The 12691-nt window shown below is 38.9% G+C and overlaps 1 protein-coding gene across 1 annotated transcript in view; it reads right to left on the reverse strand.

Moving 5' to 3' along the window:
* Positions 1-12691, reverse strand: part of GATB (glutamyl-tRNA(Gln) amidotransferase, subunit B) — a 195814-nt gene that overhangs the window by 22902 nt on the left and 160221 nt on the right. The window contains exons 5-6 of the mRNA XM_009893763.1: positions 4251-4364; positions 965-1164 (exon numbers count right to left, since the gene is read on the reverse strand). Of these exons, the coding sequence (XP_009892065.1) occupies positions 965-1164; positions 4251-4364 (314 nt within the window). The remainder of the gene's footprint in view (positions 1-964; positions 1165-4250; positions 4365-12691) is intronic.

The raw sequence follows: 12691 nt of genomic DNA on the forward strand, positions 1-12691 counted from the left end.
ATTAGAGTGCAACTGGCTAAAAACATGAAAGCACTTGGGCTTTTTTCGGGGAAAAAAAAACCCACCCAAAAAAAACCAAACAAAAAAACCCCCCATGTATTATTTAGTAACCATCACTATGGGCCTAGCTGCAGATTGCTATAAAAACTTTTCCTCCTATTTTTTTAAAGGAACAGACAAATTGGAGTCAAAGCCATACCCTGTGATGACATGCAGATCAGAAGGACAGATTCCTCTTCTGCCTTTCTCTAGGAGAGCTCCCATTTAAAGCCAATCCGATTCCAGATTCAAATGTATTTATCTTAATTTAATTTTGGAACAGATAGAACTGTAAACAGATATAGTCTAGTTTTTAGCTTCATGATCTAGCTTTCAAAGAACATGAGCAGCCACAGCCCTTAACTTCAACGGACACCGAAGCACTGTGTCCCAGTTAGGCTAGGCCATCCAGTTTGCTGCCCATGTTGTATGCTAATTTGGTTCATTCCGTTTACAATTTCAAAGCATGAAGAGAAAAATCTGCATTTTTTCAAAGCTAATAATTAAAAGAAATGTCTGACTCATGCACTGACAAATTCCAACAGCTGCTCCTTCTATACACAAACTTGATTCACTAGATCTGTGATATTTTATTTTTTTTAAACAACAACGCATACAGTGGCAAGGGCTTAAATAATTGAGTGGCTGTATATGACTGACACTTATAGTTTTGAGCAAACTGGAGCCAACAGATTTCTAACTTGCTATTGCCAATTGCCATCAACAAACAGCAACCAAAAAGGTCCATTGGCCATTAAAAAACTCAAGCATTCCCCTGCTTCAAGTGTAACGGTCATTTTGACAAATTTTTATGTTCAAGGAGAGAGATATCAGGCTGTTTTTATTTTTCACTGGTTCCCTGTCACCTTTAAAAATGCATCTTACACAGAAAGGAGAAGAAAAATAAGAAAATAATCCAAGCCTACCAGCCCTATTCAAGTCCACAAGAGTCTGGCTCCTTGTATCATCGTGGAGACTCTTTCCACTGTCTTGCTCCAACTGAATTTGTTTAATCCTCACGGTTTTGGTCACCATCTGGCTCATTTTGTTGTCTACGCAGAGATTGTATGACAGACTTCCATTCACCGCAATAGGAACTCTTTGCTGAGTGATTTGATAGCCAGCCTGTCAACAAAATTAGCTTTATACTCAAATAAAACATTCACTTTTCAGAAAGCAGCAGCATGGTCAAGTGCAAATATTACAGACTAAGAACAAAAACAAAAATGCAACATCTTCCATAGTGACCTACATAAGAGAAAACATGCGCACGTAAATTCAGAAGTTATTTTCCTTATCTGGAAAGCTAGAAGATGGGTCTAGAATTTGACATAACTGTGAGAAGCTGGAGGTCTGGAAAAAATAAGAGCACTCCTCAATCCAAGCAGGTGTAAGATACTATACTAATGCAGAAATAATCAATAATCAACTGCACAAATACTTGCCAAGGATGACATAAATTTCACTGATACTGCCTTGGGGCAGGAATGGACAAGAAGAGGTTCTTCCACACCTGTGGTTCTGTGATCATGTTAAATCTTGTCTGAAGCCAGTTACCGTACCTCCATGCCCAAGCTGGGACTATCACTCATCCCTCCCTTTAGGCTGAATATCCCTCTCTGCCTATTTAAACTTCACTCATTAGAGAGAAGAAGAGGGAGAGGGAAGGGGAGTGGGGAGGAAATCAAGAAAGCAAGAAAGCTCAATTTCATTAACGTAGCAGTTTAAAAGATAGACACTACAACCCCACATACGGCACATAGCTGAAAAATGCCACCTCATGCCTGGGACTCCACTCAAAGGTAAAACTGCTAGCCAGAAAAGGGGCTGTCAGTGACAAGGTATTGGAACAACTGCAATGACGTAAAAACATAGAAGAGAATCAACTACTCTGGTGAGGTATGGTCCCCATCTCTTCCCGCTTTCCTAGCCTGCTCATGCCCCCATTGGTGAGAATTAAAAAAAAAGCCTGCCAGATTTTAATGAATTGGGAGGAGTATTTGCATATTTTGCAGGGAGGACGAGCTTACTCTAAAATGTAGAGATGGTGACAGTGCATTGGAATGGAGAACAATGGTCTGGCCCTGTGAACAGCTCCATTTATATATGCAGTGAAGTGCATGACCTTCTAGCCATAATCACTATAAGAAAAATAAAATAAATGACTCTATGCAGCCTATGCTAATCACACAGCTCTTCCCACCTCCTAAAACTCCTCATTAAAATGATTTTTTTAAAGCCTGAAATAGTGAGTGACAATAAATAACAAGAATCCCATCTCCCATCCAAAGCCCCATTTTCAGGAGTAACAATAATCCTATTGTCAAACGACCCTAAGAGCTGGATTTATTTTATCTGTTCTATACAGCTCATTAGCCTAAACTCTGCATCTTATTACAGGGTTCCTGACTAGACTGTTTCACTCTGAAATGCAGGTCGGGCAGTTTATTGTCAGTGCTTAAACTGCAGAAGTCAGCCAGTCGAAAGCCAGAATTACATGTTTCAAGCTAATAAAATGTGTCAGCATTGCCTTGACCAAATTTCCATGCTTATCTGATCAGAGGATCCCGTAACTCATGTCTGCAGACAATGGCAGCCCACTTGGTGCTCTACACACCACCTTCCACCCCACTCTTCTCTGAACTCATGGATGCAGTTTCTTCCTATAACAACATTCTTCCATACAGCTTCTATGCAGTAAACTGATAGCAGCAGACATCAAAAGAGTATGAGAGATTGTTTTCAGTTTAACAGCAGAAGCACCAAAGGTGCCTTGCAAACAAGTCTGTGATGTTTTTGGTGTTTATGATGCATAAAGGAGTTTTGAAGTCATGTTTATTTTCTGCTATTTCACTTTCTTCTCCTTCAGGTCTAGAAATGGGCTTTAAGGTAGTTTTACAAATAAAAAACCCCCACATATGGGCAATTCAAACTGGTAAGTTTGCATTTCACATTCCCAGTAGCTCACTACAGAGCCCCCAACAAAAGGGCCTCTTAATGGCTCACAAATGTTAGCAAAGTTATTCCCAGAAACCAAGTCAGTAATTATATCAACTTCACAGAAGAGCCACAAGTTCCCAACCTAGAAGAAAACAAAACAGAAATCTCTTCTGAGATCCAGGTCTCCAGTGGACAACTGTAACATAACTCTCTAAGGTGGGAAGCAATTCTATTTTAATATGTTTTGTGTTAACTTCAAAATACTTCCAATGCCTGAACAAAAGAGCGGGAGAGAAAGTAGCTCGGTTAATAATACAGCACCTCTACACATTAATCTGGGAGATGAGAAATCCTCTCTGCTTCTCTGGATGTCCGGGACACCACACCTAAAGAAAGGATAAGTTAACATGCCCAATCTTTCTCAGATAAAACAGGAAGAGATTTTTTCTTTCAATGCAGTAATCAGATCTTCACCCCCAAATCAGAGAAAGTAAAACTAGTATCCTCCCTTTGACAGGGTAGTATTAAACTGAACATTCAGTACAAATAAGCTGCCAGAAAAAAAAAATGTTTAAAATTAGAAACATTTAATTTCATTAAAATAGGAAAAAGGCTCAAAAACTGCTGCATCCTGTTGCAATGACAGAAGTCAGGTTCTTAATTGATTTCAATATTTCTACACCCATATCAAGTGCAGCAACATGCATTTGACTTCCAGTGACACCTTCTACCAAATATGAAAGCTACCAACAAACCACACTGCAAAGACTCAGCCTCTCAGTTTTTTTTTTAATTTATTGGAACTACTGACTGAGAAAGTTTTAAAGGGAAATTAAATATTTTTAGGTCCCTAAGCACACACAAAAAAGACACTATTATGTTTATACCACTGGAACCTGTGTTTGTTATACATTCACTTTAAATGAAGGACTATTTTCAGACTGCTTTTACCCTAACAGACAATTAGTACTAAACACCAGGAATGGAGAACTTAAGGGGCAAAGCAGCTCCAGCTCCCAATTCAATTACATTAAGCTACTGGAATCGTGCAGCTAAGCAAGGAGTCAGCAATCAGAGCAATCATATTCAATCAGCAAGCGCCAGGGTACAGCTGTCTATTCATCAGGGCACAGCACAGCATCCTGTTGGGGTGAGCAGAACACTGACTGAACACAGAAAAAGCATCTCTTCACTCATCCCCTATTGCCATCCGTACTCCAGACTCGTCCTTTCCTAGAACCGTAAAGGGACTGGCTATACTGCATACTTACAGGCAGATCTGCATAGAAATAGTGCTTTCTGTCAAACAAGGACTTCTTGTTTATGCTGCAGTTGAGCGCCAGGCCTGTCATCACTGCTGCTTCTACACATCTCCTGTTGAGAACCTAAGGAAACATGACACATGGTTTTGCTCAGATACTCAGTATGTAACAAATGTGTCTCCCACACATTGCCTTATATGGAGCATATATTCAACTTTGCTTGCCTTCAGCCACCATTAGATCTCTTTCCTTGTGTGGGTAGTTCTTATTCATCATTAAAGTCATGGCAGCTACAAATCTGCAAAGCTTTAAGATGAAAAAACAATCCATTCAGTCATTTTGTCATGCCACATAAGGTGGTGTGCACTGTTCTGGCTGGCTACTTTTGCAAACATTCCAGTACTTTTGAATCTTCAAGGGTGCAAGACAAATCATAGCAAATGATAATTGACTTTTACCCAGCTGTCAACTCATACTGGAAACTGGAAACACAGGGGATTTGCAGTCGGGACTGCAGTGCTATTGCAGTAAAACACTTCAGAACATCTGTAACCACAGAACCACAGTGAATTCATGAGTATCTACACATAAAATTTCAATGCTTTGCTTAACCAGGATGAAATTAAGCACGCTTATACGCTAAAACAGAACCAAAGAGACATTAATTGACCCCATGGCTACAAGTATATATGCATGTGCACTACCCAGGTAACACATGGGATTAAGGTTCTTGCAGAATGCCACGTGATCTGAAGACCCAGCAAGGCTTTCATGAAGAAATAAAGGAGTTAAATGTGGTTTTTCCACCAGGGACCCATCACTTTCAGGGCTACACCTTTCTGTCTCCTCAGCAGGGTCAGAATCCAGAGGAGAAAGAAAATTCCACTGCAAAAAGTACTAACAAGCAATGTTTCAAACATGGTTGTTTTGTTGGTTTTTTTTTTTTTTTTCCACACGTGCTCTCATTAACAGTTGGTTTAACTAACATCAAATGGATAAAACTGAAAGAAAAAAAGACTGAATTTGTCTTAGTACAACTCTGAGACGCTCACACTCACAGTATTTTGGAACAGGAACAGAACTTTATCCATCTTATTCTGCACTGTACAGCTGCCAAGAAGTCAATTTCCAGCAGGACCATTAAAGGGGTACATTATGTAAAAGAATCTACATTACTTCATCTGCATTGACCACAACATAAAAGGCTTAAATAATGTTTTCTTCAATGTTTCTGACAGTATTTACTTTTTATATTCTCCAGCCTGATTTCTGAAAACAGATTAAGCAGCTGTACGTTTCCCATCATCCCTTGTCTTCAGCTGGAAAAGGAATATCTTTGCTTTACTCGTCTAATATTTCAAAAATCAAAATAATAAGAGAAAATATGAGAAACTTCATGTAATTGAAACTTAAAAATTGCTTATACAGACAAGAAATTAAATATTTAAAGACATTTAACGAGGGAACTTTCAGATCTTTAGTGTAGCTATATATGGCTAACTAGAACACATCATCTGTTCGGGCATATTTTATTTATTAAAAATGTAAAAGATATATAAAGCAAACAAGAAATGAGAGAAAAGGAAGAACAATTTCCCTTTGAAATACTGATCTGCAGCAAAATGAACACAATTAGTCCTGACTGTTATCTAAAATAAAATTGGTAACGAGATAATATTAATCTATTTCAGTATCATAGCTGCAGTTCATTATATAGTAGATGCTCCTGTTTTCAACAATTAAATGCTTCCAGACAGTACAGACACTTTTTTTTACTGTTTAAGGAAGCTTGTATCAGTGCTAGTCAAATTGTTCAATGTTAAAAATATTGTATTTCCAAGTACACAGGCAAAATTTTCCTCCTACTAAATCCTTATGGTATGATCCTGTTCGGCTTTACAAACTAGGGAGGACCGCGTCTGTCAGCCCTTTAACAACTGGTCACTAGAAATCATTAAAGCTCCATAAGGACTGGGTAGACTCAAAACACCACTGCATCAAGGTACTGAAGTGGTGTCTTGCTCCATTTCCTGATGGCGCAGGGGTTCTGACTGGTTGTAATTAGAGAACAAGACAAAACCCAGTTGCAGCCAGTTAGAACCTCATAGCACATTCTTCAAACACAGGCAGTTTAGCTAATGATTACACTACACCTACTGCCTCTGACCACTTGCTCTTCCATTTCTGCTTCAAACAAGGTAGAGTGTATCCTACTCATCACTTTAAGGGATAACACTCTTGAGGTAAAAGAAGTAATTCCCACATACATACTGCTTACCCCAGTGAGAAACTTTTGCACTACTGCTGATGAACCATCTCAGTGGGTCTGGGGAAAAAGCATTGATTATTTTCTATGTAGTATTACTAAGCATTTAGATGACTGTCATGTGTTTGTGTCCCCAGTGTACTGGGTCATACTAGCCAAATCATTGTATATGCACCATTACTCACTCGCTAGTAACACTTCCTGGGCTACTTCTTTATCATCCTCTGTGGTGACAGAAGGCATTGCAAAGCACATCTTTCTCACTACAGCATACTGAGATGTCTACCACACCGATCTGCTTCCTCTGACCTGTTTGACTCTAAAAAAACCAAAAACCAAACCAAAGTCAGATGACCCTCTACTTCCTCAAAGATCAAAACTTACCTGTTTAATACTGCTCCATTTCTGAAGTGACTAGTGATCAAGGCTGTGCGCATAATGCAGAGCTGTTTAAGCAAACTACTACTTTTCCTTCAAACAAGCCTAGTTTTTGAAATAATCTGCAGTGATAAACATCAATTCAGTATGTGAAACTTCCCATACTAATGACCTAGAATAAGTCCCCCAAGCTTGTTTATGCAGTAAGCTGTTATTAAGTTGACAGCTTTGACTAGCACCAAAGATTTAAATTACTGGCTTGAACTGACAAGCTGCCAGTCTGGTATGTTAGCAAAGTGCTGGCCTTGAAAGCAAGCTATGTAGTCCCTGCAATAGCTATGGACAAAACACAAGAGCCTATAAAGCCCTCCTAAATATTTCTGGTCTTCTAAAATGGAAGCATCTCTCCTAGGTATTTAAAGAAAATCCTAGAGAGCTATCACAAAAGGAGATGTAAATCATTTGTATGGGAAACTCATGAAAAACCTTAACAATGGCATCACAACACCAGCACCATTTCCCTTGTAGCTACGCTATCCTGCTAGAGCACCATGGTAACTGAGCGCTAAAGGAACGAAAGAACAATCCAGCCAAGATCTCTCTTTTTTCTAATACTCGTCTCTTCTTTACATCTAGTTCACAATTGGAAAGACTCCTTTTAACAATCCATCATCTTTATTTGCAAGGTCAGTTTAGTCAAGACCTTGGTTTTAAACACAAGACGATCCAATAGCTATACAAAACTATGCACAATACCTTCAATGGCATAAATTCCCACCAAGAGCATTTTTTAACAGCTTTTTCTTTAACAGCAGGTTTACTCCTTATATTAATACCTTAAAGAAAGCTGGCCCCCTTTTAGGTGAAGATGTATGTTTCTGTATTTAGTAAAGGACCATTTTTACATTTTAAAGAGAGCAGGTATGCAGCTTCTTGCTTTGCTAATGAGCATTATATGGCCGGGGGGGGGAGGGAGAACCACCTAGATCTCTCTCCTGAAAAAAGTTTATTTTTGCTACCTTGAAAAAAAGTATTTTTTGCTATAATGGTGGCACCCAGGAAGCCTAAGTTACACAACAAAGTATCCCTTGTACTAAAAATAAAAACAGTAAAATCAAAATAATTCCCTGGAAATTTCAAAAGTTTTTGATTCTAGGTCACATATTTTAATAAAGTAGATTTCATATTAATTGGCTATCTTAAGACCTTCACTCCTACTTATAATCATGAAGAAATCAGCATTAATCAGATTAACTACAGGACTGTTTATCTAAGAAACATTTAATTTTAGCTCCTTTTCATTCAAAATAACAGCTGGAAGAAGGAAGTAGTGCAACATACTTAGCCAGCTCTCTGTAGACCAGGCAGTAATCTTTAGAAACCTCAACAGATATATATAATCATATTTCCCAGTACTCCCATTTCATATCACTCTGATTTTTATTTGCTTCCACTAATGGATATATTCAGTCTTACTATTCTTGCTGTGTTAAAAGTACCAACTTGTTCCAATATATGGTTCTTTGAAGTGCAATTGTAAGTTAAACTTCAAAATAAACTAATCTTATATCTACTTAGTCCAAATGTAATAGTGACTGTTCAGTCTGACACTGCAGATTACTTCAATGCAGCGTTCTTCCTTGGAATCTTCCCCCACACACAGAGAAAGCTGTGACTGCCTTGTAGCTATGGATGTACAGAACGTACATTACAACAAATGAAGAGCTAACTATTTCCCAAATGACCCATTTATTTCAATAGGTGTACAATCAGACCCCATCCCTCAAGCATACAGTAAAAATTTAAAAACCAAGCCAACCTATGTCTTCTCATTTGTTTGGTCTGCAAAAAGCCCACATGTTCCAAAAATTCAGCAGCAGCACGGAGAAATGCTAACCCCTGGGAGTAAGAAAAACAGGAAGGTACCACCAGATACAAAGCTATTTAAATACTGATGAACTTCTGGGTTTCTCAGCCCTGAGACAAGGGTTGCTAAAAAAACAATCCAAAACACATAAGGAAAAATTCATTCAGACCACTGCGTGGGCACAGTGCTCAATGGTCTCAATGGAATAGATCTGGTTTTTGGGGTACTAGGGAAGCAGCCAATCCAGTGGCATTACCCCAAACCAGTGATCTTTGTGTCTCAGATCCCATCATCAGTGGCTAAAACCAAGTAAGCTTCTACCATGCAGAACTGGCTCCAAGCAGGAGAACCCACAGGGAAGACCGAACAATGCAACGGCAATACAATGGTTAATGATATCTGTAATCAAACGCTGTGTTTCTATGGTGTTCCCATCAAAAAGTCTGGTATATCTCTAATATCCATGCCCTTCTTGTTGACAGCACAGTTTTCTGTGTCTGCCACATGGCTTTTTTCGACCTGTCATAAGGATGCTCCCTCTCTTATGCCTCTTGAAATTTAAACCATTGCTAATGCAATCTGATCCAGGACAAGTTAAATACAGTAAGATCCAGTGAAAACACTACAGTGCTTCTGGAGGTAGCTGACTGAGCAATGGCTAAAACCTAAGTTAAAGAATGTGATCAAATCCAAAGCCAACTAGAACTTTAAGGTCGACCTTCTCAGACCTCCCCCCCCCCCCCGGCCTCCACAATGGGCGCCCTCCCCCACCCCCCCCCCCCCCCCCGAGCTCCACAAAAAAAGGCTAAAAAATGCTTTTAAACATGAGTAACATCTGCCTTCTTCAATATAAGCTAGATTGTTTAACTTGTTAAACAGAAAATTCAGAGCACTTAGAACAGAACAGAGTTTATAACCCAACCCCTGCCCTGTTTATCCTTACAGATGGTCCTTTTCTTGTAGGCTTGGTGAGGGCCAGCTCTGTGGTTGTTTTGACTTGTAACCAATTCTAACCTTTGATACACATTGTCTGTCATTTTCTATCATTTCTAAGTCTTGGCTATCTGCCCTCTGCTCCTTCTTGCAATCTTTGTGTGTCTGAGAGCCCACACTAAACACACTATAAACTCCCAGCCCTTCGGTCTGACTCCCTCATTCCTTTTTCCTCCATTTGCCATCTCCTGAAACATGCTTATTTGCTCCCTGGAGAGGTAGCCATCTTTCCCTCCAGGCTGATCCAGATCTCTTAAAAGAGCACAGCATACCACATGAGAGTAAACCAGAAGTGATCTATCAGACGTAGAGACATTATACTAATTCAGGAAAACAATAGGTGACATAATGCAACACGCCTTGCAAAAAAGCTATTAAGAAAGCAAACTAAAATTATTTGTTTTCAACAAAGTTGTTCTGGAACAGCAGAACCAACAAAGAATAATTTCCTATAAATAATTGACATAGTTTGTTTTCCCTAAGCAGCGACCTCAACGCTCTCTCCTCCATGATTCCCCCATCATCTTTTCATTTGTTCAGACATCCCAAATTGAGTATAAAGTGTCACAAATATCTGAATAGCAGCAGCCCAAATAAAGCTGAGATCAGTGGGGAGAAGAGACTCAATCACTGATTTCCTCTTCATGTGCTTGCTAATATACTCACAAAAACCTCTACAAACCTAACATTTTTTGATGCAAACTTGGCTGAACTTGGCAGTGAAGATGCAAAACATTGTCTTCTGTGTAGAAACTTACATGATCCTTTCAAAATCAAATACATAGTAATAATATATTTAAGGTGGCAAGGCTGCTGATAATCAGAGAGAATATAGAGAAAGAAATTAATTTTACCCCAGGAACCAATTACAGCCTAATTGCACCAAGATAAGTTTCAAACAAAATACATAAACCTGACAGTTACGCAACATTACACACGAGACAGCTAACCATGAAGAGAACAAAGACCCAGTCTACAATTATCTGTCATTACTGTTGGACAATGTTTCCTAAATACCTTTCAATGAAAAGACTCTTCAAAGAAAAAATTGTTAAGAAAAAGAACGAAGAAGCAAGATGTCGGTTTGCAAAGTTAAAAAGCTGAGAAATTGGTAGAACCATGATTGTTAGAGAAACTTTTGTTTAACCGAACCGTGCTTTCATACACATATATATAATACACTACTTTGGATTTCCTCAAAGGCAGTCACCTGGAACCAGACTGTTTGTCTACACACTGACAGAAAATTAGATCAAATGCTTAAGGATGCCACAGCATACATAGTGACTGATCACAGAAGTAATAGAAATTTGTCCCAAAAATCCCACTCACGGTTTGAACTCAAAATAAAGAAATTCCCAGCCCACTAAGAAAAACTACTGCAAAAAGCTAATGTCCGTTTCAGAAGCAATTTTAGACTGAATCCAGAAAGAGGGGACACCGATCTGTCTAGCTGTCATGTAATGCTTGTGCTGTCCAAAAGTATCAAAGATGGCACAGTAACTGCAGTAACAAAACTGTGTGAAAGAAAGGAACAAGATACTACAAACTCCTGCTCCCCACTAAGAAGCAGAAAAATGTCTGTATAAAGCAAAAGGTAAAGCAATACAAAAACCAACACAAAAAGAGATAAGAGAAAATACATAGAGAACATCGCTGATGCATTGAAGGATCTACTGAAATAGGTGATAGCAAGATGTTTTATCAACTCAATGCCGTTCTAACTGGCAAGTTTACATCAGCCAGAGGGACCTGTTAGAGGATGAACAAGAAAGCCAACAAGAACAACAAACAGAAAGAGAGCTCAATAGTTACTGAGGTGCTAAGGAGACAAAGCCCTACAGGAATTGTTAGCCTTGACAAAAAGATTAAAACACCCAGAATGAGTGTCAGAACTTCTCACAAATAAACCAGTCATAGCAAAAAGCACAAGAAAACCTTGCAGGGGACTCCTTCAAAGCTTAAGAGAAGAGCAACAAATGTCACCAAACACTTCAAAGCACAAAAGCAGAGGCGTCTGCAGAAAAATGGCATTTACAGTTAAGTATGAAGTAAAGTTGAGCTAAGCAGCTGCAGTGACTGAGGAAGTATAATGCTTCTCAGACCCGAGTGAAGGAGACTAGTTCCACTGGTAACCCTGGGGCTGTGAATGATCCTATGAAAGAGAAAGTTACAGACTAAGGAACAACCTGCACCATAACCCAGCAGGCCTCTCTCATCTTTCAAATGCCTCTCCTGACCAGTGCAACAGCGTTGAACTGATTAATAGCTTGAAATTATGTAGGCAGGCTTTAATCCATCACACACTCAGAAATTTAAGGGTCTATGAACTGCAAAGGCATTCTCAGGGAGCAATGGTTTGAAAGCTTATTTCACTCCCTTAGTTTTTTTCTAAATTATGCGGGATTTTCTTTTTAGAGGCTTACTGGGACTGCAAGTCCAGCAAGCTGGGACTGTGTGAGCGACAAAAGACTGTTAACTACTGATGATACAATGCATGTTGCAAACCCAAATATTTCCAGGAAAGAAAGGACTGCAACAGAAAGGTATTATCAATTTCTAAGAAAATATCTCATTTTTTCCCCTAAGTACAATTATTACAGTTTTACTGGAAGAAGTAACAAGCAGTTAAAGTGAACCTAGACATAAGTAAATGGTTTAAAACAAGCACGAACTCACTTTTCCCTCCAGGCACTCCCACTAATTTATTTTTAGAGGAGAACTCATGGATTCAACAACCTAGGCATCAGGTGGTTTCAAAGAAAAGAAGAAAATTTATATAATGGAAGCTAAACCAACATGCATACAAAGATCAGAAGATTGTCCAGTTTCCCCAAGAAAGGTACATGCAATTACAAATGTAGTTATCAAAAGTCAAGCTAAGAAGCAGGATTTTTCAAAGAGAAGTAGTACAAGAAGGGAGTAAATTCATATGCATGCCAGCAG

This window comes from Charadrius vociferus, unplaced genomic scaffold, assembly GCF_000708025.1.
Source record: "Charadrius vociferus isolate BGI_N301 unplaced genomic scaffold, ASM70802v2 scaffold59, whole genome shotgun sequence".
Classification (NCBI taxonomy): domain Eukaryota; kingdom Metazoa; phylum Chordata; class Aves; order Charadriiformes; family Charadriidae; genus Charadrius; species Charadrius vociferus.